This window comes from Lissotriton helveticus, chromosome 6, assembly GCF_964261635.1.
Source record: "Lissotriton helveticus chromosome 6, aLisHel1.1, whole genome shotgun sequence".
Classification (NCBI taxonomy): domain Eukaryota; kingdom Metazoa; phylum Chordata; class Amphibia; order Caudata; family Salamandridae; genus Lissotriton; species Lissotriton helveticus.
The window spans coordinates 603,540,651-603,566,164 of NC_136067.1; the positions used below are offsets into that span (position 1 = coordinate 603,540,651).

General features: G+C 42.7%; 1 protein-coding gene across 1 annotated transcript in view; it reads right to left on the minus strand.

The window, feature by feature from the left end:
- LOC144762795 (CD109 antigen-like) overlaps positions 1–25,514 on the minus strand; it is a 628,126-nt gene that overhangs the window by 302,201 nt on the left and 300,411 nt on the right. Inside the window, exon 6 of the mRNA XM_078648065.1 lies at positions 16,701–16,740. Within this exon, the coding sequence (XP_078504191.1) occupies positions 16,701–16,740 (40 nt within the window). The remainder of the gene's footprint in view (positions 1–16,700; positions 16,741–25,514) is intronic.

The window sequence follows — 25,514 nt, forward strand, 5'->3', positions numbered from 1 at the left end:
CCATTGAACTTTGAACTATGCCTCCTGTTATAAGCAGATACATTCATATAAGGGAACACCAGTAGCTAACCAACTCTCTGTAAGTAGCTTGCAGCCCTGGGATCCATTTTACTAATCCCTTATTACTGTGCACTAAAGCTAAATGAGGCCTGTCATTGTTTTGTTTTATTGAGGCCTGTTGCAGTGTTTGCCCGCCCTCACCCAAAGCAGCTGCTTACGATGGCTGAATTGAGCTCAGCTAGGAAGTGGCTGGGTGAATAGGGTGATGTGAGGGCCAACAGCAAGGCACAAGCTATGTTAGGTTGCCCATCAGCTACTGTGATGCTTCAATCCTGCGCTGGCAGGGTGGCAGACATATTTTAAGGCCTGGGACTCTGGTTGGGTTTGTTGTAGCTCCACACCACACTGTAGATGGTGCATCACATGGCAACTTGGGCCGAGTAGTGCAAGAATTGTTAGGCCATGCATAAGGTTCCTGACTCTGGTTTGTGGTAGAACTTGAACAAGTTACTTTATTGGAAAAAAAAAGATTTTATTGGTTAAATGGGGGAAATGTAAAATACAAGAGCGGGACGGACGTGGAGCTGCAGTGGGTCAGTGAAGGATCCATCAGGGAGTGACTCTCAGAGGGCAGTACCAAGGTAACAAGGTGCATGGCTCTAGATCACCGGCAGCTCAGACTCAGGGAGAGCAGGGCCCACAGTCTCCCCAAGGTCATCTTAGGTGTAGGTGAGGAGTCCGCCATAGCCCGCCAAGCCACACTGTAGGTTGCGGCTGATATTTTGATGTTTACTCAGCTCCCGTTGTCATCTCCACCTCACTAGTGGCATCTCTAACTGCATTGCCAATAAAGGCATATCAGCAGGCCAAGTGTGTGATGGCTGGCACCCTGGAACCTCAGATAAATTGTGGATTGCGCAGTCGTCTGGCAGAGCCTCGCTAAGCGACAGTCATCTTGCTGCGGACTCTCTAGTGCCCCCTCCCTTATGTAATGAACTTTAACAGTTGTCTTACGTTTCTTACAAGAGCATCTGTGTACCCAGTTACTATTCCTTTTTAAAGATAGCGGGCAGTTCTGTGTTGAAAAGGCTGTAACATGCTAATGATATATGTTAGGGAAAAAAGGTCTCCTGCGTGGCTCCCAAAAGCATTCACCTCTATTTCAAGTTCCCCATAGCAAGCATCTAGATGTTTTATTGGTTTTTGACCTCAGCATGCACAATAATTATGTTTGTATGCACCGGGAACACTGTTACATGAGATGTGACCGACAGCTTGTCTCTGTGTTCTAGAGGGACACACTATGCACACCCTCATGTACTGTGCTGAGGACTGAGTGAAGTCTGCATAGAATTGTGCATGCAGCACAGTCAACTTATTTATTGCCTGTGCATAGTGAGCTACCTGTTGGTCTCTGTTGAAATCTGTGGCTTGTCACTGTCCTGCAACTTGGTCCTATGCTTCATCCACATGTAATATGGATGTGGTATATATGCTTTCCTTATTATGTGTAGTAGGATCAGCATGGAGCTTGTGTGCTGTGCTCAGCTGTTGAAACACAGAAATCTAATTTTGAATCTCTTATGTATGAGTAATAGAGTAGGAGGAGGTTTGAGATATCTTGCCAGACATCAATGTGAATTGCAGGACTTCTCCAAGGCGTACATGAAGCATTCTGCTGTATGGGAGTGGGAGAGGCCCTAGGGTGTGGAGACCATGAGAAAGAGGGACCTTGTCTCATTCCTGTTCAAGTCAGACCTAGAGGTGTCACCCCCACACAACAGGTTAATTGGTAGCACAGTGGTAAGCCTCTCTCTCTTATATTCATTTTGGTTTGGGCTTCCTCCACCTTCATGCTGACAGTAGAAGACAGCCTATGGTTTACCCATTCTGGAAGCAATATAAAAAGTCAGGATCGGGATTAAACCAGCCCCCAATATGCCAACTTTGCAAACCTGCTATACATATTGGTCAGAAACCACCAGCCAAATGTGTCAGATTTCTCATTGTACAATGGGGCCTGGGAAATTCACTTTCCTCTAGGTTGGGGTTGCCAATTGCTAACTCCCCATTGACAGGGATATGGAAGATCTACAACCTGCTGGGAAGAACTGCATTGACACCACTTTGAGGAAAGGAGTCTAATTACTGCTGAGAAGGAGTAGGGTCGTTGTCTTTGTACAAAGGCCAAGTGGCCTAAAAGAGGTGTGCCTGGAGGAGCTGTGCAGGAAGAATTAATTTGACCTGCTGAAGTCCATTGAAAGATCTGCACTGACAGGCATGTAGTGAGGCCTTGTGACCCTGGATCTCTCTCCAGTGTGTCGTAGAGTGACAATATGGGCTTGCTGAAGCTGTGCTGGCATAAGAGCACTGGACCTCTTCCCACACCCAGTGCCTGAATGACTACTCAAAAGCAGTCTGTGGAGTCCATCATGAACTATAAAGTACAGTTCTGAACAAAAATTGCCCAAGATAATGTAGCGCTAAGAATAATTGCAATGACATTTACACCCAGAGACTGGGAAAAACACCCATGAAGGTTTGGTGCTACATAGAAATCGCAACTGCAATCCACAGTAACCTCTCCTTTTTGGTTCAATAGTGTGACACAGGGTAGGCTCTTTATTTTGTTTGGATGGTGGGGTTGCATTTGCGGCAGAGGAATACCTTAAGAAGGAGTTTACCCATCTCTGATTGGCAACCCACCTCCCCCCCCCAACTATAGGCATCTGTCTATGTATTGCAGCAGAGACAATAGATAGCAGCATATTGGGCAGAGCTAGGCCAGTCCAGAATCAGCAAGGCTTTGCCGCATATGTCATGCACAGTCACACACCAGCAAGTACGACATAGCCCAACCGCCCCCACCCCAGTAAACAGAAGCAGGTTCCACTCACTTGTCTCATACCTTTAGTTTATTTCATGAGTGAGACGCTGTGTGGAGAATACCAGATGTTGGGACATATTTTCCTTTCTAAACAAGTAGCCCCGATCAATCTTTGATAGGGATAACTGTGAGCCTCATGTGGTATCAGTATAATGCAACTCACCACTCCACCCAGGGGCATTATATTCTTGCCTACATTTACTGTTTTCGAAACGTACCATTACCAATAGATACATTCTAGATGAGAGTGGACATATTCCCTCACGCAGTGATTACTTGCCAGGGATACTGTGTGCATTGTTGTTGCCCTGTAATCACAACATACAATTCAAAACTACATAGTCTAAAGTATATTTTTGCTTAAAAATAAAAGCACTACTTGACAGTGATTGTTATTGATTGTTCTTTCGTACATCACATCCCCAACTCACCCATAGACTGCTCAGATCCAATACCTTGAGAGTGAGGTGCTAAGGGGGTGTATTTGGTGCTCAATTTTGGGTTCAACAGTAATGTAAAGCCACAGGCTAAAACTGGTTAACCACATTAACCTCTGATTGCCCTCAGCTCCATAAATAGTTGAAACAACTTGGTAGGGTGTTGAAATATCGATTACAAAAATATAGTTGACAAAAATATAGTTGTAAAAATATAGTTTACAAAAATATCGACACCCTATACCTAAACAGGTAAGTACATAAATATCGACTCAAAAATATCGTTGTAATAAATATCGATGTAAAAAATATCGACTTTTTAAATTAATTAAAATTACATTCAATATTAAATAAATATAAGTACTATTAACAAAATACATTACATTACTTTTATTTTTTGACTATTGAAAACAAATTAACTACACTTTTTCATTATAAACTTAATAAATGTGTACATATACATATATTTAACACATTACTTTATATAACAACAATAATACATACATATAATTAAAATATAAAATATATTATTAAATAAAACATTTGATAGCGAAGGGGTAAAAATTACTATTCCCACTCCAGAGGGTGCAACAGTAGGGAAAGCATTGGATAGCGTAGGGGTTTAAATTACTATTCCCACTCCAGAGGGTGCAACAGTAGGGAAAGCATTGGATAGCGTAGGGGTTTAAATTACTATTCCCACTCCAGAGGGTGCAACAGTAGGGAAAGCGATGGATAGCGTAGGGGTAAATATTACTATTCCCACTCCAGAGGGTGCAACAGTAGGGAAAGCGTTGGATAGCGTAGGGGTAAAAATTACTATTCCCACTCCAGAGGGTGCAACAGTAGGGAAAGCGTTGGATAGTGTAGGGGTAAAAATTACTATTCCCACTCCAGAGGGTGCAACAGTAGGGAAAGCGTTGGATAGCGTAGGGGTAAAAATTACTATTCCCCACTCCAGAGGGTGCAACAGTAGGGAAAGCGTTGGATAGCGTAGGGGTAAAAATTACTATTCCCACTCCAGAAGGTGCAACAGTAGGGAAAGCGTTGGATAGCGTAGGGGTAAAAATTACTATTCCCACTCCAGAGGGTGCAACAGTATGGAAAGCGTTGGATAGCGTAGGGGTAAAAATTACTATTCCCACTCCAGAGGGTGCAACAGTAAGGAAAGCGTTGGATAGCGTAGGGGTTTAAATTACTATTCCCACACAGAGGGTGCAACAGTAAGGAAAGCATTGGATAGCGTAGGGGTTTAAATTACTATTCCCACTCCAGAGGGTGCAACAGTAGGGAAAGCGTTGGATAGCGTAGGGGTAAAAATTACTATTCCCACTCCAGAGGGTGCAACAGTAGGGAAAGCGTTGGATAGCATAGGGGTAAAAATTACTATTCCCACTCCAGAGGGTGCAACAGTATGGAAAGCGTTGGATAGCGTAGGGGTTTAAATTACTATTCCCACTCCAGAGGGTGCAACAGTAGGGAAAGCATTGGATAGCGTAGGGGTTTAAATTACTATTCCCACTCCAGAGGGTGCAACAGTAGGGAAAGCGTTGGACAGCGTAGGGGTAAAAATTACTATTCCCACTCCAGAGGGTGCAACAGTAGGGAAAGTGTTGGATAGTGTAGGGGTAAAAATTACTAAATGTATTCACAATGTTTAAAAATTAACAAATCTTTATTTTTATTTAATTAATCATTAATTAAATAATTATTCAATTAAAATGTAATTAATTCACTACTTTTTCACTTAAAAATTCTACTACACACACCTAAAATTAATTAAACAATTAACATAATTAATGTAATAATTATTCAATTAAAATGTAATTAATTCACTACTTTTTCACTTAAAAATTCAACTACACACACCTAAAATTAATTAAACAATTAACATAATTAATTTACATAATTATTAATCAATTAACTAATTGAAATTAATTAACCATTATTTATTACACTATTTATATTCAATTAACACATTAATTAATCAATTATTTTATTATATTTAAATTACTTCCCACCCTACTCCCCTATAAACCCACAACCCGCTACGGAACTATTAACACTAAATTCAACATAAAATACGGTATTAACTAATAAAATACTACAAAAAATACTACTTTGACAACCAATACTCATTAAAAACACTTAATTACTTATTATTATTTAAAAAACGATATTTTTGTAAACTATGTTTTTGTAAACGATATTTATTACAACTATATTAATGTTAACGATATTACTTACCTGTCTGTCGATATTCTTGTCAAACTATATTTTTGTCATCGATATTTCTTCTTGTCGATATTTCTGCGGCGATATTAAGGTTAGTCGATATTTTTACGACGATATTCCCGCTCTGCACCAACAACTTACATGATTAATTGTACCTTGCTATCTACTGAGTAGAGTCTGTAGTAGAGGAGTACAGTAATAAAACAAAAGTGCCATGCTAGGGTGAATAGCAACATGGCTAGTGAGTTCTCCATCTATACATTTGAAGAACTATTTGGACTTTGATATTATTGAACCGCTGAATAACTAATTCGTCATTTTACATTTTGCACATTGAAATGAAATACTATTATTAAACACCTAAACTAAAATAATTTCCCCCAAAAAGTTTTAGAGTCACGTTCTTTTATCATTGGAATTATGTTTCATAGGGATAAGAGTATACGGCAGAATGAAGACATATAATGTCAGCAGGACTTAGTACACAGTGGAATGTTAATTTGCAAAACGAGGCATACATCGATGGGAATGAAATATCATCTTTATTAACAGATTCCCCCATTGTGCACTCTGCATCAACCTCGAGTCGCAAATATGCCGATAGGCAGGCCCTGAGACCTAGGTCATGGTATTGCTGATTGATAGGTCACAGGTGGGAGGGTGCATAGATGGCAGGCAAACACTCGGGTAGGGAACTCTTGATCAATCCCACAGGTAGGAGCAGCGAAATACAATGGTCAGGGGAGATTGCTGCACAAAGCACACATGGCCGGGGGGAGTATGTCCGCTTCTAAAAACACCATAAAGTCAGATGCCACATGAGTTAGGAACACACAGCCATCCAGGACCTGGCACACGCAGTGATCACATGCTCTCCATGCCAGACATTTAAACACATTCACCTCTGGCCAACACTGTGTCTACGCGAGGTCAAGACCCACCCATAGTAGCCATTGACCATTAATTTATGACTCTAAAGGCAGCAACAAACATTGCTCACCATATATGGGATTGTTGAGACCTTTCATTTCCTATTGTATTTTGTATATATGAAGGACACAAACCGAATGTAAATTGAGACAGTCCTCAGACCTAATGCCGAAATGTTTAATTAAACAACTTGTTCCTATTTTGCCAAAAGCCTCTTGTCTTCTGTTTTTTAAGGAATTCTACTTTGAGCAACAGGAAGATACAACAAAGAATACAAGCTTTATTTGTGTTTGTATGCAAGTGCACGACAAGATTATGGTGTTAGACATACCACACAAAGCGTTATTTGAAGTGTAAAAATATATTACACTTTAAAAACGTTATTAAATTGAATACTTCAGATAGAATTTGAAGGCCCAAATAAAGGTAAATAAAAAAACACAGTGACTTACAAGGCAACTGGTTTACACTTTTTCATTATTTGCATTGTTTATGTCATGTAGATATATATAGATTTAAAATTTAAGAAGAACGTCGTTAATGAAATCAGGAGAATGCACTGCTCACATTCGAAGTCTTTACACAGGAAGTCAAAAATCAGAGTTGACCCAGAAACAACCCATTTGTACAATGTAGCCGGATTCCGTTTCAAGATGAAAAAAAAATAGATAAAAAAATGAATACTAATGAGATAATCATCATAGGATATGATAAAGCACCTTGCCATCTAGGGTTTCTAATATGAAGATACTGCATACTGAGCTGAAAATATAGCATTTATTATTGTGATGTTTTGGATTTTTTTGGGAAAATAATTTTTAACTATATGAAAAAACCCATTAATTTTGTCATTAGACAGTGTTTGGGGTGATCCCAAAACAGAAGTTTGAAGTTCTAAACGACAAGAATTATTTTGATAAATTCTTGGAAAGGTAGGTAACTAGTCAAAGGATTTAATCTTCAGTTATAATTAGAATAATAATTTAATAACAGAGTACCGATGATTGTTTGTGATACACATTGAAGTGTAGTTCTATTAATTTTGGACAGCATCTGTTGCCATCCATTTGTGAAGGCGCTGTGAGTGATCATACGTTTCATGAACATATACAATTAATATCTGAGCCCCTTACCAGTACGTTGGGAGAAATCCAAGGATGTAATCACTTATATGAATGAATGGGACACCTTCTAAAGAAGAGGGAGACAAGATATTATGTGACCTTAGAAAAACGTAATTAAGGAGCCTTTCTGTTGACCAATGGCCGTGAAGAAGTAGAGTCACACTCAAAACGTGCTGGGCTTCTAACACCGAAATTGGCTGCTAATATCGAAACTGGCTGCTTTAACTGGCTACTAATATTGAAACTTGAATGTTATACTATGTGATAATCATTACAGATGACATCCATTGTTTGATGATTTGAACATTTCATCCTGTCTGTGCAAATATATTATTAGAGATAAATGCTGTATCTTAATAGTAATTGTATGAAAGAAAAAAGATATGGGATAATAAATCAAAATTTTATGATACAAGGAATTCCCAGATTGTGTTTGTACTGAATCTTCAATGAAACTATAGCAATATATCCTTTAAACCGTGGCCAGAGGGAAATTCTGGTCTCTTTCAGGCAGAGAATAGCAGGGCCATCTAAGCTGACTTAAAATCCCACAATATATAGAAATCATCTATGTTTACGTTTGACTTTTTGAAAACATATAAGTATGCACCCTTTTCTCTTCCTCTCCCCAAGCATCATCTGGTATGATCAAATTAAGGAGTGAGTAGGACAGGCATGTAAGACCTGTAAACAACTAGGCCTCAGTATTCCTCTTGTGGTAAGGCCCTTATAGACAGGCCTCTTGATTCGCTGCCCAGCTCTCACTTTGTGCTCACATTTGTATTTATTTTATTTATTTATTCATAAAGTTTTATAGAGCGCAAACATGATCCCGAAGGATATCAGCGTGCTGTACAATTTGAGGGAGAGGAAGGTAATAGTTGTAGTACAGTCAAAAGGAATACCAACCCAAACACATCAAATATGCATATCAAACAAAAGGTTACGAACAAAAGGGACAACAAAGGGAAATATAATAATTGGACCATAGAGAACTGGGAGGGGAGCAAGTGACTAGTAAAGCAGAATAATATCAAAGGCAGGACTTAGGGTGTAAGTCCAGAGCATTAGAGCAGACGATCCGAGACCCTTTTAAGGTAGGAACTTGTTCATGAGGAATTTTTTTACTTCTAATTTGAAAGCAACCTTGGAAGAGATTCTACATATTTCCGGTGGGAGAGAGTTCCTGATCTTTGGTGCAGAGCCGGAGACAGCTTGTTGACACGTTCTCTTTTTGCAAAAGCTTTGTGGTTTCAGGAGGAGAGAGTTAGCACTCCTAGAAAGTTTACCCCCTTCTGATAATTCTAGCTTTTGAGCTAGATAACTGGGGATTTTGAAATTTAGGGCTTTGTGTGACAGACAGGCAATCTTTACTTGAATTCTTGCTTCATAGGGCAACCAATGTAGGGATTGTAAGACTGGGGAGATGTGCTCGTTTCTTTTGGTACCCGTGACCAATCTGGCCGCCGCATTCAGAGAAGCCCTTAGTGGGGCCAAGGTATATTTGGGGATGCTACAGAGCGTAGCACTGCCATAGTCTAGCCTCAGCAAAACAAGCGTTTGGACCACTTGCTTCAAGTCTGCTTGTGGGAGGAAATGTTTTAGATTCCAGAGTATCCTCATTAGGTGATTAGCTCCCTTGCACACATTGCTGACATGATTTTTCATGTTCAGATACTTGTCTAGGGTGAGCCCTAGAGATTTGGCTGAGTCAACAATGAGTGGGGAGCAGTTGAAGGCAGTGAGGTGGTTTATCCGAAGATCTATTTTGGGGATGTGTTTCGGGGAAGAAATGAGAAGGAATTCTGTTTTGGTGGTGTTTAGCAAAAGGTGGTTCTCAGTTAACCAGTTTTGAGTATTTATTAGGGTAGAGTTGAGTGATATGAGGTTATTCGGGGAGGAGATTTTCAGATAGAGTTGCGTATCATCCGCATACATATGGAAGAGAATGTCAGCGGAATTTAGTGCATTAGCTAAGGGTTCCAAGAACAGATTAAAGAGTATGGGGGATAGGGTGGAATCTTAGGGGACCCCCATCGATACTGGTGATGGCTGGGACAGAGACTGGTTTGCCTTAATTCTTTGGGAACTGTTGTAGAGGAAGGACAAGAGCCATTGTAGCGCCGCACCAGAAAGGTCCAACCTGTGCTTCAAAATGGATAGGAGGTTGTCGTGATTAACAGTGTCAAACACAGAGGAAAGGTCAAGGAGGATAAGGAGGCAGGATTCATTTAGATCAAGCATTTTTAAAATGTCATCCATAACAAGAGTGAGACCCGATTCGGTGCTGTGCCCACTCCGGAAGCCAGATTGGTGTCGGTCCAGGTGGTGGAAATTCTCAATGTGGGCACAGAGTTGAGATTGGGTACATTTTTTCTTAGGAGTTTGGCTAGGGTGGGGATGTTAAAGATAGTGCGGAAGTGGTTAAGGTCCGTACTATCTGCTGTAGGCTTTTGTAGGATAGGTGTTACCTGAGCAGTTTTTAGGCAACCCAGGATCGTTCCTAGTGAGAAAGACACATTGACAATTTTTGTCCAGATGGGGGTGAAAACCTCCTTCAGTTTTTTGAAGATGGACGGTGGAAGTGGCTCACTAAAATGATTAGATGGGATGATGCTCTGAAGAATCTTGTAAGTGTCTCTTTCACTGATGAAGTGAAGGTGCTCCATGAGGCATTGCTCTTAGTGTTCAGGCTAGTCGGTTCGATTTTCTCAGATAGGGTCTGGGGGGGCGCAGACCTCCCAGATAGCAATAGCCTCTTCCTGGAGTCAAGATCTATATTGATGAGTCTGGATTTCTCAGTAAAGAAGGCAGCCAGATCATCACATAAAGGTGGGCTGACTCCAGAGACCAAGCGGCGGCTTGATTGAGTTGGGACCTGTAGTAGTCGGCCTTCGTGATCTTGATTTGTTTATTATAGGAACTCCTTACCATTCTAAGTATTATTAGTTGGTTTGAAGATGGGTTTGATTTCTAGGATCGTTCTTTTGCCCTAAGGTTGCAGCGCTCCGTCTTTATGTTGTCATTGAACCACAGTTTGGACATTTTAGTTGAGGCATTATTTTGTTGGAGTGGAGCAATGGAATCCATAAAGCTAGTGATAGTAGAGTTAGTGAGTGCATGCACCTCAGTTGTGTCAACCTGTGGAGAGAGGGCAGATATACAGTGAGTCTGTAGAGCTGTTGTATTGATATTTCTGAGGTCCCTTTTCCAAATATTCAATTTTGTTGGTTGCGACTTTCTCTGGGAGACTTCCATGTTGATAAAAAAGAAGATGCAGTAATAATCGGACCAATCACACAAGGTATTGGTGTCCAATGTGATGGTGTGATCTTTGGTGATGATGAGGTCCAGAATTTCTCCTTTATTATGGGTTGACTGGTCACAATGTTGAATCTGATCGTGATCAATTAGGAAGGATTTGAGGCATGTTACAGCTTGGTCATTGAGGTTGGACAGTGAAGGTTAAAATCACCGAGGAAGATTTGGGCCATGGCAGAATCAACATTGCCAGAGATGATTTCCATTAACTGCTCGATGAAGGGGAGGTTGTCCCCAGGGGGGTGATAAAATGTGTGTAGTTTGCTTATGGAAGGTTGTGACTAAAAATATTGAGACAAAGGTATTCGCATAAAGATGGCGTAAAGGACTCCAAGTGGGAGACCGATAGTGTGCTCCGATGTATACAAGCTAGTCCACCACCTGGCATCAAAGCTCTGCCTAGACAGATTATGCCATGGGTAGGAGGCACTAGGAGGTCTAGGAAGGGAGTGGAAGTGCGATTGAGCCAAGTTTCATAGAGGATGATGATGTCTCACATTCTACCGTGAGATACCAAAAATTTAGAAGAGGACACAATCCTATTTGTTAACAAGTACTGTCAAAGGGGTTTGAGCAAAACCGTATTACTGAGTTGGGTTAGGGTAAGTTTGCCTCTTTGAAGGTGCCTTCGAAATACTGTATAACTTTTTCTCGCAAGTGCCTATGCCCAGTGCTTAATTCATGAAAGAAAGAGTACTAGTGCCCTAAGCTCTGCTCAGAAGCCGACATCTGGTGCAATTAAACATTGCTGCACCGAGTGCTTTAGTCCACTACCAGAATCTTCCAAACCCGTTTTCTCACTCTTGCAGGTTCCTACTTTTACCCGTTGAGACAGTTGTGACGTTGTGTTCTTCCTCCGTCTTTCTGATTTGTGAATTTCCCTTCCTTGCACTCTGTAAATGATCTATTGCAGAAAAATAATTGCCAGACTCAAAAATAAGTGCTGATAGCTTCCACTGGCACCCACTAGCTCAATTTAAGCCCCCTCTTTGCCATCACCCTTTGTGCACAGCCTTAAAATCGACTATCCGAAGCAAACACTGAGGTCCAGAAAAGATTAGCAATCCCATACCCAGTTCATTCATTTAAGTAGACATTGCAAGTTGAAATGACCCCGCTATCAATACCACTATTTGGTAGCTTTTGGGAAATGAATCATTAGCAGTGGTAAATGTGCACCTACCACTGGCAATAATACCACAAACACAATATAGGGCTCAGAATAATTTCTTAGAAAATTATTTTCATGCTCAATCCTTGGTAGTTTGGCTCTGAGCAGGCAGGCTTAACTTCAAAGACAGATATGTAAATCATTTAAAAACATACATTCTGTCAATAATTAAGACACAACTCATAATAAAAATCCAACATTTATAAAAATAGGAGAATTTTTTATCTTTAAAAAGACACCAAAACGAAAAACAATCCATTGTAGAGAACCAGATATATACATATGTAAAGATTTAGCACTATATAGCACATATAAACCTGTAGCGCCTATTGGGACATCTAGTTGCGCTAGACTGAGACAAAGTCAAAGTTTCAGGCTGATGCGATGGAGCCCAGCAGGGCTACCCCTCGTGGTAGGTCTCAAAGTTTTTACCTTCTGACTTAGGAGCTTTTCTGGAGCTTTTCCTCCGGGGGTCCCTCGAAGCTCTCAGCCACTCCAGATTTGGCGAGTGTTCACCAGCTTGCCTTGCAACAAGCTCCCGGCTAAACTTATGGAAGTCAGACCTCCGGAGCTTTTCCCCAGGACGAACATGAATTGCAGGCCGGCTCAATTGATGGTCTCCAGCAAGGTCAAGTAGGTCCACTTAGGGAGCTTTTTTTTCAAAGCTTTTTTGTTCCAAGCTTCTGGAATTTCTTTCTGAAGTTCCTGTGAGGGTCCCAAAGTGTCCAAAACGTATTCCAAGTGTTGGAAACTCCAAGATCAACCTTGAAAGTTTGGGACTTAAATTCCCACAATCCATTTGGAAAAAAAAACCTACAAATCCACTGGTAGAACTCCAGGCTGGGAATTCTTAGTGGTGATGGTCCAGGTGAGCTCTGTTAACCTGTAGCTTACAGGGAGTCCACTCTCTAGTCCTTTTGAAGCAGGTTAGGTCCACAGAGTTGTAGTTCCTGAATGTGCGGCAGTCTCAGTCAGTCAGAGTGCATTGACTGATTGGTGCAAATCAAACTTCCAGCATGGACCCTTCTTCTTCCTCTAGTTTCAGGCAGCAGATCTGAGAGGTCCTGTCCCTCTCAGATATGTATTCCAAGTTGTCTGGGTCACACAGGAGAGCACTCCTATCCAGTGAAGTGCAGGACAACACCCCAGAGCATGACCGTTTCCTTCCAGAAAGCAACATTTCTCAAAAATTCTATATGGCTGAAGACACAAGCAAAGAGGCAAGAGCTGGCTAAACCAACCTGCAAATGGCTCATCTACATAGACTGTCTCATCCTGGTATCTACACATTCCTTCCTTAAGCTTGTCATCTGGTTGGGTTATATATATTTTTAAATTGTTTTTATTGTCATCAAATGGGGCAAAAGATACATAATATACATTAGAAAAATTAATATAAGTAATACATATCGACTTTACAATTAGGTGAAACAGAGAATGAGAACCTAAAAAGAGACTAAAGCGTTTGCAAAAAGAGAAAATAAAAGTATATATATGACCCAGATGTTTCAAAACTATGACATGACATACAAATTTATATCATAATAAGCTAAATACCCACTTTATTTGATTATTATGATGCCGCCATGTCCATGGGTCCCCAGATTGCTCAAATTTTGGCCATAGACCGAATACCCCTTACTTTAGCCAAGGTAGTTTCCAAACAAAATGTTTCCCTAATAATAGTCCACCATTCACCAATAGATGGCGGCGTCGGTGAAACCCATGCACGGGCAACAGCTAATCTAGTGGCAGCCATCAAAATTGAAAAAAGACGTGCTAAGACTGGTTTATCTGCCTTATAGCCTAGCATAATTTCTAAGACAAATAACGTGGGACCCAATGATAATTTAAGATAGAGCACTTGGCCTATCTTCTGCCAGTAAGTCTTTCCGGACACTCCATGAACATATGAATAAGACTGACCACGTAGGTCCCACATTTGGGGCATTTTGTCTTTTCCCCAACGCTATTTTGCTATTCTTTCAGGCGTATAGTAGAGCATACAAATTGTGTGAAATTGCTGTAATTGAAGGCTCACAGAGTGGACTGAATCCCCTATGTTATCCAGGGCCTGTTTAATCGTGACAGGTGTTATAACTATGTTCAATGATCGACTCCAGCGTGTTGCTAATTTTTCACATCCATCCAGCTTAAAATTGGACAGATGTTTGTACATGTCACCAATTAAAAACTTAGTAGTTTCCCTGTATAGGCAGTCCCAGATCACAGAGTAAGTTATCACGTTCAACCCCATGTTTTTCCCCAGGTAATACTTGATCTGCATATATTTAAATGAGAAATAAGTGGGTAATTTGTCATCTGGTTGGGTTCAAATGGTAGGGGGAAAATGAAACTGGTTTCTCCAGCTTGTCTCCTCCTCCATTTGAAGATCAGTGTTTACGACTACTCCCCTTTGCTCTGGAATTCCTATTCCCTTTCCTCCCATAATGGCTCTTTCTCCCCAGGGGCTACTTATCACCTCATCAAAGCAGCCTGGCTAATCCACTTAACAATGACCAAGCAGGGCAGATCTGTGGATGGTTGAATTTTGGCTTATAATTTGTCTGTACATTTTAGGATAACTTCAACAATACTATATTGTTGGATTTATCAATACCATTCCAGTGAGTCCTTGAATTATATTTTTCGTGTTTTCCTGGTGGGAATTATTAATCAATAACTTCTTGCCATGTTAACCTATGAGGCTGGGGCCGGCAATGGAGACAATTAACTAGGTAATTCCTCCAACACCAGGGCAAATAAAACATATTTTATTAGGACTCTGCCTATACCTACCCCCCACGCCTTGAACACCTAGAGGAGACCTTAGGGGTTCTGAATATGTAAAAATATTGCAGATCCTCATTCCACAAAACGTCGAATTTGGGGTGCACTTTACTACAATGTGGGAGGTGAAATGTGCAATTTCACTAAACCCAAGGCATATGAAACCGAATTGATAAGGGTCCATCTTATAACTACCTGACCCCCCAACCACAGGGACTCCTGGGGGTACTAATATGCCTGGAAATTGTAGTTGAATAATTTTTAAGTGCCACAAACACCAAAGTCAAGTGTGGTGACAATTACATTTTAAAAGCATTCCTGCAACATAGGGCTGCTTTTAAACTGAACTCGGGCCTCAGCTGTAAAGTAAAAAGTAAAGTCCACATTTGTAAAGCGCACAATCACCCGTAAGGGTCTCTAGGCGCTGGGGGGCCGTCGGGAAGATTAAGCGAGCTATTGCCCAGAGTCACATGGTGCTGGGCTAACCTGCCGCCGGAGCCGGGGATCGAACCGTGGTCCCCAGATTCCAGCGTCAGTCGCCCTGGCCGCGGCGCCACACCTCTCCCTCTCTCCACATCTCACACCTCTCTGCACTTGCAACTTGCACACATGCAAGTTGCAAGTGCAGAAAGGGCTTCTGGCCTGGTTAAGCAGAGCCCATGGACAGTTAGAATCAGTTACCACCAGTCAGCCAAGGAAAAATGGGGTGCCCAGGGCACAGGATGTCTTTGCAACAGTATTTTTCTGGTGGATGACAACTTTTCATGCAAAATATTGTCATTAGACAAATTATGTTTTGTTTGTTTCATGTCAACAACGGTGGAAGGCAACAAGTGAAGGTATCTTTGTAGGATTTTGATTCTGTTGACAAACCAGGTAGTTGCTACCTTTTTCCCCTGCCAACGGAACCAGGCTTGACATATGAACATACACACAAAACTACAAAAGACAACCACTTGATAGGATTTGGAGAGAATGGCACCAGTGTTTCAAGGCTTACACGTGACTAAGGGCACTATTACAATGGCGTACGGACATAGTCCGCCCTCCACCGTAACGGTATGCGGGGCCCCCCGCCAGGGGTGCAGCGGTCCCGCTGTGCACATCATGATGCGCCTGCCACACTGACGGGCGCATCCCGCATATTTTACATTGCGGCGGGCGGTGCTGCAAGCAGCACCCGCCGCACCGTAAAAACAGCATGTTGTGCATTTGCATGCACAACGTGACAGGCACCACGCAATGCCTGCCACCTTGTGCATGCAAATGTCGGGGGTACCATGGGTACCCCCCAAGTGCACCCCTCAACACCCCGGGGGCTGGCAACGGGCCCCCAACACAGAAGACCGCATGCCTTTCCATGGCGGCATTGCCACCATGTAAAGGCCAATTGTCGCCATCATCATAATATGGATGGCGGTGTCTTGCACACACCGCCACCATATTATGCATGTTTTCCGCCCGATCGACGAGTTGACTGGCGGAAAAGCGGTGGACGGTCTTTCCGCCCGCCGTCGACCCACCAGTCCTCCTAATGTGGCGAGGGGTCTTTTATGTATGGATGGCGGGCAGATCGCCCCCGCCGGGCCAGCGGTGGCTATCACCAGCCTGGCAGGGGCAATCCGCTGTTCATCGTAATGGGGCCCTAAGTGTCGATTTCCATGTTACACTGCCGTCTGTGGTTGGCTTAAGGTTGTACTGAGGTGAAATATATTTCTGCTCAAACCACAATGTTTAAGGTTTGTCATGTAAACGACATCCATTTTCATGCAAAGTCGAGTTAATTAAGGTACATTTCCACTTACCAAAATCAGAAACAATAAATGTCTTTGTGGTCTGAAAGCCCTAAAAGAAAAAAAAAATCACATTAATGCGAGTCAAATTATTGAAATAGACAAAATAAATGAATATGCATTAGTTATCTCAAGGTCAGTAGACATAATGTGCACAATCTGGAAATGTATACATTATTCTGTGCCTGTACCTGGTGCTTAACAACTAGCATCGGCCTAGATTTATAAGGCAGCATTTAAATAAAGTCTCTCTCTTAAGTACTGTGAAATGTTGCCATGTACAAAAACAAGTGTAAGTGTGATGTACCACCCTTGTTAGGCGCTGCATTGTGCTATGCATCTATGTGTGATGGTTGTTTCAAAATGGGCAGGTCTCCTTGGTCTTCACAGTAATGAAAAGGACTTTAGGACCTATAAACCATTGTTCCAAAGGCACTTCAAACGAAAACTGCCACCAATACAAAGAAACTTTTCTGCTGCCGAATTACAAACAGCTTGATATATATTAGCAGCCGATGCATTTTAACAATAGTTCGCCAATAGTTTCTCGCATGGTAGCTGAAAAACAAATAGTTATGTCTATTTTACTTTGGCATACCCCTTTTACAGCAAAACTTCCTATTTCAAGGAACACTGCGATTTTACCAAATTATTTACCACGCAACTAAATATGAGCAGTTTGAATTAAGGCTTTTTTATACTATACTCCAAAAACATGCCTTGTGTGTTTTTGTCCTTTAATGCAGTTGCAGCGCGTTGGAAGGTTTGCTATTTGTTATCTAGATTCATATTTTTTTTTATCCAGAAATTGACCTCGTTTATCTTGCAATGCTAATTAAACACCATCCAATAATGAATGGTAATACTATAATAATCAATGCACGGTTTTGTAAATGTTTCATTACCTGGACAAAATTACTTCTAGAATATCAAGTTCTACAAATAAAGGTCATTTTGCTACTACTTTGAATAACAGTGGTGTTAAAGGTGAACCTAAGCAGGCCAGCGCTGTCATTGTCAGCTTCCGCAGGATGCATGGTTAAGTAGTAGCTGTGCATTCCTCAATTCCAAATGTGACTCAACCACTTTGATCTTGTGAAACATATAATTGGCAGAATAAGTCTAACGACTGCTTTACATCCCAGACTCATGCCAGATAGGCAAATCCAGAGCTGCATGGTGTCACTCATTTTCTCTTTTAGGTACAAGCAGTGTTAAGATTAAGGAGGCCTCAGATGTGTAAATGTATGACCATTGTTCCCTCCAAGGTGCGTGTCTGCGCGCACTCATACTACCCCAAGCGTGCTGTGTCTCATGTGAAGCACGCTCACACTTCACGCAAGAGACCGTTTCACACCACTGCTTTTAAAACGTGAGCGACAAGAAAAACTGTCATTTGATTGGGAGAGCCTGGCCTATCCAACTGTAGGAGAGTAGGGTCTGCAATCCTATGATCACCCAGATTTTTGCTTTTTGCTTCACTGGTTTACGACTTTCCCTGGCTGTGGGCCTGCTAATCAGACCCACAGCCTAGCTGTTCTCTCTAATCCAAATTGTACCCAGGTACTGAATTGGCACTGGGCCCTCTCAAGTCCCTGTACCCAGGGCTGAGGTGCACCCAGAAGTCTCCCAGGGGCTGCAGCATGTATTATGCCACCCCTAGACTGACTAACTAAATCTGACACAACTGGCTGCACGACAGCTGGGGCAAGGTGGTGTAATCACCCTTTGCTTTAGATATAGTATTCCTATATCTAAACCTAAATGGACACACAGATCTCCTATCAGTCACTCCTATGGCAGGCCTTAACAATCCTGAAGGCAGAGTGCTTGGAATCGTGTGAGATAGTGCTCTGGCATGAGCTGAGCTTGTCTGCGGCTTTCGGGATCCATCCCTTAGCTGTTTCCATGATATCGCATACCATATACTCTTAAGTGCATTATAATCCTCGCGGTTATATGCCAACTCTGGTATCGCTTTATCAAAACATGTCGAGTAAGGTGTCATACGAATTGGAATACTAACCCCTCGCCAATTCTGGCGACGGGGTTAGCATTCCACCCTTCGAGGGACACGACATGGATGTAACCTGTAACCCCGGTTAAAGTCAAACAGAGCCTTAGCTCCACAAAATGGATGCTGCCACCGAGACACAAGTCTGCCCTCCTGCTGCTGGGAGTCCTCCCAGAGCAGGAGGCAAAGACAAAGGGTTTCCTGCCAGGGGCGGTGCTAGCACCGTCCCAGACAGGATTTTGTGTATCCTAGGTAGGCAGGGCTTCAGAGGAAGGTGACTGCAAGTGGCACCCCGGTGCTCACTGTGCATAGGCCGGCTGAAACCAATTCCAGGGGCACTCCAGCCCCTGGCCTGGGGAAAGCCCGCCAAAGGAGAGGGGTGTAACCACCCCCTCCTAGTCCCACCCATAGGGCAGGACTTAGTCGCGTGCCAGCCCCTTTTTGCAGGATAAAGGTAGGACCTGGCCCCCTTCCAAATCAGATCATCTTTGAATCCTGACACTACTTTCTTCAAGAAGGAACTCAAGACTCTTCCTAAGATTTCTCCCTTGTGACTAAGGAGTAGTCACCCTGTGGAAAAGTAAATTTTGCCATGTTCTGTGTCCCTACGTGTCCTCCATCTTATGTTATGTGTGCATGATTAATATGCATATGTATTCCCCATGTTTGATTAAAGACGCAATTACAGTTGTGTCCATCTCTAGTATGCCAGTTTCCAGTTCTCGTGAATACTACGAGTATTAGGCCTATGTAAAGCTGCGTTGCCACGTTTCTCAGTGTGCACGTTATTTCATTGTAAAGTCCCCGTTTCTAGGCCTCAAAAGGGCCCGGACACCAGATTCAGCTTCTGTCTCCTGAACCCTCGCTGAGGAGCGATATAGCCCCCACCTGTGTTCCTGACCCTTCACTTACTTCCTGCCTCACAGTGCCCGGCCCAGCCTGGCTCTGCCTACGAGTCTGCCAAGAGTATGTTATGATTCTAGTTATCAGTCCAGCCCTCCTTCTCTGCATTCCTAAGCTACTGAATCGCATCAATAGTTTCCGTCATCGTCTAGCCTTTACGTCTCCATGTAAGAGAAATACTGCATTTAATGGTCATTTAATATTCTTCATCACGCACTACATGTAGAATAATGCATGCTCCAGTCTTAGAGTCTGTTAGCCTTTACCCTCCCGACTCTTAGTTTATATCAACATGTTCTCTAAACATCAGATACTAGATAGGGTTTAGGTACATGTCGCCCTGACTCTCCAGACTTCAGTCTCTGCTCCTAGCACAGAGTTCATAGCCCCCAGCTTCTCCTAGTAACACGTCATTGTCAGTTTGCGCGCACCATTAGGTTAGAGGTCCCGGCTCCTTAGGTAGCCCCCTCCATGTTTCCGCCCCATTTATGACATACTCTGTTACGTTTACATCACATGTCTATGTATACGCCTCCTGTTACACCTACTTTCCCCCTTATCTTTCGCGACTGCTATTGACCACACCCACTGCTCCGCCTACTGTATTCACTGTAATTCACTGTAATGCAATTGTTTTAGTATATATACTTGTGCACTGTTATTAAAGTTGTGCTAGCTAGCCATCCCAGATCTTGTCCGTGCAGGTTGTCCTGTTCCTGTCCTTTATGCTGTATTAAACCTGCAAACTCCTACTACCTCGAATCTTGACTCTTATTTATTGAGCTATCTGTTATTCATATATTCATTCAAAAATAGAGGTATTATTTATTTATTTACCACATAATGGCGCCCGTGACGGAACCATACCGTGCACGTGCAGATATTTCTGCTTCAAGTATCCCTCAGGCCCACGGAGGAGACGGAGGTTGCGGTCCAGCATCCAGACGAGGCGGTGGAGGAACGCGGCGAGTCCCGACCAGAGCCCAAGCCGAGAGTCCAAGGTCCGAGGTATCCGGAGGCCCACCCGTAACAGAAGCCCGAAGTCCGTCCGTCCGGCGTCGAAGCAGTCCAGTCCAGTCCGAGGCTTTCCGTTCTTGCTGCCCGGTGAGTACCGTTGCTGGGGTAGTATCTAGACAGGGTCAATCTAATTGTCTCTGGTCCGTGGGTTTTGGTGGTACACAGACCCAAAACGAAGTGTCCACTTCAGTGGATGCGGGTCCTGACGTGTCTCTTTATGAGACCGGTAAGTTTCGTACTGTTTCAGCAGTGCATCTAGTTTCTGTTCTAGTCAGTCCTGTTCTCGAGAAAATTCATGTATTCTGTTTTCAGTATTCCAGGTAGTATTCTGTTCGAACTGTTATTTTAAATGTTATTCATGTATTTTAATGTCGTGGTATGAATGTGGTATAATTATCGTGTTCATTGTGTATTGTATTGTGTCTAGATTACAGTTCAGTTATGCCTTTATTCTCGAAACTACGTCAGCTAAAAACTAGAAAAGGTCTGCTAGAAGCAGCAGTTCCTGTCCCGCCTAGGGACAGTCCAGGTCATTTTATGTATCAGAAGCATGGCATAAGTGCCATATTATATCTAGATTTATGGGTAGAGTATACCAAAGAGTTAGAGGAAAAGTATAGATGGCCCGTATCAGGTACGTGGGATGCCGAGTGCATCATGAGAGTAGAAGAAGCATTATGGAAAAAGAAAGCCAGACAGTCACAGAAAGATGCCATCGAGTTATGGCGCAAAGAATCTCATAAAAGAACCGAAAAAGAAATCAGAAAGTCAGAACTAAGTAGAGAATCCTTAGAACGAGCCCAAGAAAGGGAACTAATCGAGATAGGTGAACGAGTTAAAACAGAACAGTCAGACCGACAGAGGAACGCCCTCATTAAGGGTATGTACCCTCTTCTTGCCGAAGGCTTGCCAAAAGCGACCCCAGAGGCATCCAGTAATTTTCCGCCACCACTAGTTCCGACCAAGCTACGTCATAAACCGACCGCAGCTGATATTTTCATCTCGTCCTATTTGGACGACAGTCCCAGAATATGCAAATCCTGTTCCGCCAGTCCCTGTAAATCATGTAATTCCTGCTCCTCCAGACACCGGAGTACCTGCTACGGTACCCCCGGTCCAGCCTACATTACAATTTCCCACTCTGCCAGCACGAAGAGTATCAGTCGACGATTCCAGTTTAGGGGCCGCAGGAGGAGGTCCTCCTGGTACCCCGCCGCCACACCAACGTAGAACGTTGGCCGAGTTACATGAATGTGCGTTACAGCGTACGCCCAAGTATAAGTCTGTTGCAGACATCCGACGAGCTCTCACTGAATGCCGCTATGATCCAGTTGCAGGTGATGATAGTACAGTAATATATTCCATCCGTGTAAGACGGGTGACCGGGTATTTAGACACCCTACCAGATATGAAAGGAGATCTAGACAGAATATATTGTTTCATCCGTACAGGGGATGATCCAGAAAGTATTGGCGAAGCTATGTCTCAAAGGAAAGCTGAGATCCAGCTCATGATATTAAAGTTTCTGATTAATTGTCTAATAAGAGAACAAGATTACCCGACTAAAGATCCGGCCGAAATGAGAATCCTGACAAGGTGGAGTGATAATATAGCCGAGGGTAAGCACAAGACTATCAGTAGTATAGAGAGTATGTACAAGAAAATTCGTAAAGAAATACTAAAGTTACACGAACAACGTAAAGCAGCACAAGTAAGCGAGAAAGAAAATGACTCTACTGAAGAGGTAGACGACGAGAATCCCGCCAGAATAGCGTATGTAGGAAAATCTAGATTTCCAGATCGCCATTCACGCCTAGAACACAAGTCAGTTCTTCATCATCGAGCACCAGAACAAGGTTCTCTAGAACAAGTATTTCAAGCTACCGATCACATTCTGAAGTCACGAATCGGTTATAATGAACTTAGTACTATGCATGAACAAGAACTAGCCCGATCAGCAGTCCGATGGGCTACTGATTCTACCACTTTTCCAGACGAAATAGTGGCACAAATGTTTCTGAAATTGCCCCCAGCCGAGCAACGACTGGTGGGTATGTATATGATCCAGCACCTCATTACTCTGTATGAGGGTCAACATTCTGATCCTGGTCCGTTACACGATGTCCTGAACGAGTTACTCCAGTATAGATGGAAAGGTTTAGGTACCGATTTAATTAGTGTTATTCTAGAACAGCGCCACAAATATAGTATGTTTTTGAACCCGCATTTTGTTCATGTCTCACCCCAAGAAAGTAAACCGTTTTACATAGACAGACAGAATCCGTTACGAGAAGTACACCCAGTTAGGACAGCAGCTGGTGAAATGCAACGAGTATTTGTTTACACCCCGATTACAAAGATGGAACTCTTAGAGATGAAGAAATTAATTCCCTGTCATGATAAAGATCCAGCAGGGTTCCACCGAGAATTAAAAGACATGCTCCGTATGGGAGAATACACGTATCCAGATATTATTAAAATGTTAAAGGTCCTGTTGCCCGCAGGGGTATACGAGAAACTCAAGGAAAAAGAATGGGAGGTGGGAGAGAAAAAGATCGATTGGGCAGTTCTAGAAGCTGAAGATAAGATACGAGTACCAGGTACCGGTCTTGGAGAGAAATGTAAAGAATTACCAGAATTGTTGATACAAGTTTTGCCAAGATTATTAGCCACTAAAAAGGAAGACTGGGATGCAATCTCAGCCTGTAAACAGAAACAAGATGAAGACACTAGTGATTTTTATTCTAGATTTGAGAAATGCTTTAGTATAAACAGTGGCCTCAAGACAAGTAGCGAGTCATACCCTCATCTTTTTGTTACTAAATTAGTCGAGAATTCAAGTCCACAAGTTAAGAACCGAGTTTTGAAAGTCGAAAGTACATGGCAAGCTAATACCCCGTCCCAGATGTTACAGATGCTCCAGTATCACCAGAATAGAATTAGAGAAGAGCAAGAACATGAGAGAAAACGTATGAAAGACACGAAAATGAAAGTACTAGTTGCACAATCTGTTCCTCAAGACAGTCAGAAGAGGGGTACGAATCAAGCCAGTCATCCTGCAGTTCCCGTTAAAGGGACATGCAATTATTGTAAACAGCCAGGTCATTTTATAAACGAGTGTGCAGTTCTGAAACACAATATAGCTACCGGTAAGACTAAAGAAAGACCACGTCCGCCTAGACAAGAACAAGTTTCACAGACTCCTCAGCCACAGAATGCACAACAGACAGCTACAGCACCGCAGCCTATTGCTGCAACACAGCATGTTACACAGCAGATGTACCAGTATGCACAGTCCGAGTATCCAGAGTATCAACAGTATTCATGAAACAGCCTAGAGAGGGAGGTAGGCTTGCCTCTCATCGAGATACCTGTAGATCAAGAGGGTCCCTATGTTCACAGTCAAGTATTAGGGAAAGACAGAAAGTTTTTGATTGATACAGGGGCAAGTAGGACCACCATCAGTCACGCCGAAGTTCCAGGGGCTCCGCTCTCAGGCTCTAGAAATGTTTCCCTTGGATTTTCAGGAAAGCCTATTGTAAACGAGATATCAAAGCCAGTCACTCTAGAAGTAGGTCCACTGTCCCGCACTACTGATCTGTTACTTACTAAGTCCTGTCCGGAAAATTTGTTAGGCATTAAGACATTGAAAGAGTTAGGTGCAGTTATTTGCTGTTCCCCCGAGGGAATACGATTGTTTTTACGTGACTTCAAGGGTCACTATGTATTACGAGATTTTGATCCGAGATTGTCTAATGTTCCGCAGCATCTATGGGCGCAAGGTCCAACTGATGTTGGCTATATGCAAATCACACCCCATCGTGTGACTCTCAAGCCAGGTGTAGTCCTGCCACGAATCAGACAGTACAGATTGCCACCAGAGGCTGTAACAGCCTTATCCAAAATTATTGACGAGCTCATGGCTCAAGGAGTAGTTGTAGAAACTGACTCCAATGTATGTAATTCTCCGATCATTCCCGTCATGAAACGTACTGATCCAAATGCACCCCCAGTATATCGATTAGTGATTGACCTTCGAGAACTCAATAAATGTATCATTCCCCAGTACCCTGTTGTCCCAGATATCTCTACCCTATTGACAGCCATTGATTCTGAAGCCTCATTTTTTACAGTCATATACCTCAAGAACGCGTTTTTCAGTGTCCCCATTCATCCAGACAGCCAGTTTCTTTTCGGATTCTGTTTACATGGAAGGAGCTATATGTTCACACGCGCTCCTCAAGGTTTCACAGAAAGTCCTAGTATTTACAGTCAAGCACTCAAGAGACAACTAGACAACATTCACATGCCAACTGACGCTGCCCTGCTCCAGTATGTCGATGATCTACTGATCACAGCCCGTTCTGAACGTGCTTGCGAGCGAGCATCACTGACAGTTCTGTATTTTCTAGCCGAGATGGGGCACAAGGTGTCCCCTTCGAAGCTTCAATTCTGTGTCCAGCAAGTGATCTATTTAGGCCACTTACTGTCCAAGAGGGGTAGGCAGTTGACACCCGACCGTATCCAGCTAATAGCGAGTCTTCCTCAGCCCAAGACCCAGAAGGAGGTACGTGCCTTTATCGGCCTTACTTCTTATTGCAGACAATGGATTCCTCAGTATGCATTTCTAGCCAAGCCACTGATACAGTTAACGACACAGGAGGCAGCCGTATCGACTGTCCTCCCTTGGACATCTGAGCATACGCTTAGTTTTAATGAGTTAAAGAAAGTCTTATGCCAAGCTCCAGTTCTAGCTACACCGAACTACAGTAAGCCTTTTACACTTTTCGTCACTGAACGTGAAGGTACAGCATTATCTGTTCTCACACAAGATCAAGCAGGACAATACAAGCCTTGTGCTTATTTTTCGAGCACATTAGATCCTGTAGCCC